At 43.5% G+C, this 1774-nt stretch overlaps 1 protein-coding gene across 1 annotated transcript; it reads right to left on the reverse strand.

Moving 5' to 3' along the window:
- Positions 1-708: 708 nt before the first annotated feature.
- Positions 709-1636, reverse strand: POSPLADRAFT_1160985 (hypothetical protein; the record flags this gene model as incomplete). The annotated part of the gene is made up of 4 exons (XM_024487629.1): positions 709-903; positions 1146-1222; positions 1442-1520; positions 1559-1636. The coding sequence occupies 4 exons, from the start codon at positions 1634-1636 to the stop codon at positions 709-711; spliced, it is 429 nt and encodes a 142-aa protein (XP_024332901.1).
- Positions 1637-1774: the final 138 nt, after the last annotated feature.

The raw sequence follows: 1774 nt of genomic DNA on the forward strand, positions 1-1774 counted from the left end.
GACACCATTGTCAAAGATGATTTCGGTACCACTTTCTGGAGTATCATTCATCGCCCATATCATCAACTCCTCCGGTTTCATCATATGAACCGACTGGATATTGTATGTACTTCACGTTAATACACGGTTTCACATTCTTTTCTAAGGTTAGATCATGCTCATAAGGTTACACAGTTCCGATGGACTCCTGCTGCTCAATTACTTGTGCCAATTTCCGCTTTTTTGATTACATAAGTTGTGTTTGTGCATATATTGTCTGCTTACAAATCATTCCCCATTGGTCTATCAAATGATCAGATCTAGTCTGCCCTAAACTACCCTGGTATATATATACCTTCACCTTTGCTTCCATTCCCATTTCTTCTTCCATCCTTAATTTGTAAGTGGCATTTGTTTACTGTTCTTTCATACAATGCTGACATTCATACAGTCTCTACTCACAGCTCAACACACTCCTTTATACACATAAAGTGTTTACTTATCTGGTTTGTATTATTCCACTGCTCATTAAGATTGTTATCTGATGCTCTCCACACAGCCCAACTCATTGTCATGGCCAATATTCCACTGTCTCTAACCCTTGTTGATGCCCTTCAGCAGGTACTTAACCGCCATCGGGCTCGTGTAACGGTGAGTGCTTCTGCACGCCTTCCTACACAATCACTACCTGTCGATGCTCAATCGGTGTCTGCTATCAAGCTACCTAATCTACACAACAATCCTGATCCTTCTCGCACTATTGTCTCTGCCCCTGTTGCATCGTCTTCTCATATTCCTTCCACTAATACTCACCTTAAGCACCGTGTTACTATAAGTGATCATATCCAGCCCCGTAAGCGCTATGTGCGATCCAATGCACACTCTGTCATTATCCGACCCATCCACAACCTTCGTTACAGTAAACTTCGTCCTGCTCATGTGCTAACTACTCCAACCCATGTTCCACAGCAGGTTACAGCACAGAAGTCTCCCAAGAAATAGTATCTTACTTATCTACACTCTGCATGTTATACATATCTTAGTCACCTATAATCAAGTACATTCCTTTTAATCTGATCTATATTGGAGCAACAAGCGAACAGATCAGTGACGCAATTGTCCCGTATGGGCATCGCTTTGCCTGTGGACAAACATGCTCACCGCACCATTGCACCGTCATTCCGACGCATGCTTGCCATCTGTTTCTCTGTTGCTCCAATAGCCCAGTTATATACGACTTCCTCTTTTCTTGGTATTGTTTCACACAGATCAACACATTAATTTCATATATATAGAAGAAAGTATTAAAGCTCATTACAAGTGAATCCCTATTTCCTAACACACTGGCAACCACATATCAGCAGACTTGAAACATCCATATCACATATCATCAGTAGGTGTAAAGCTTGCCTAAGATTTATTAATCAAGTCAGTCAGATTCAAATGAGTTGAATTGAATCACTTACAAAGGTTTTCTTCCCTAGGATTCTGTGAGCTTTGGCAAGGCATGCGTGCAGTGAGACAACGTCAGACCGCGTCTGCTTGCTTATCCGCCGCCGCTCAGCCTTGCTTGCTCTACGTGCAATCTCTGCTGCTGACCCAAGAGCAGGAGGAGCAGCACCAGGAACAGCTGCCTCAATAGCAGCAGTGACCACATTCTGCTGGGTGACAGGAAGTTGAGCAAACCCCCCTAAAGCTGACACATGAATAGTGCCAGCATTGTCAACACGCTGATGGAAGAACAATTGACCTGGCTTCAAGCAGTCCCAGTGGGACCACTTCTGCCGGTCAGTTG

Source organism: Postia placenta (assembly GCF_002117355.1).
Source record: "Postia placenta MAD-698-R-SB12 unplaced genomic scaffold POSPLAscaffold_32, whole genome shotgun sequence".
Lineage (NCBI taxonomy): Eukaryota > Fungi > Basidiomycota > Agaricomycetes > Polyporales > Adustoporiaceae > Rhodonia > Rhodonia placenta.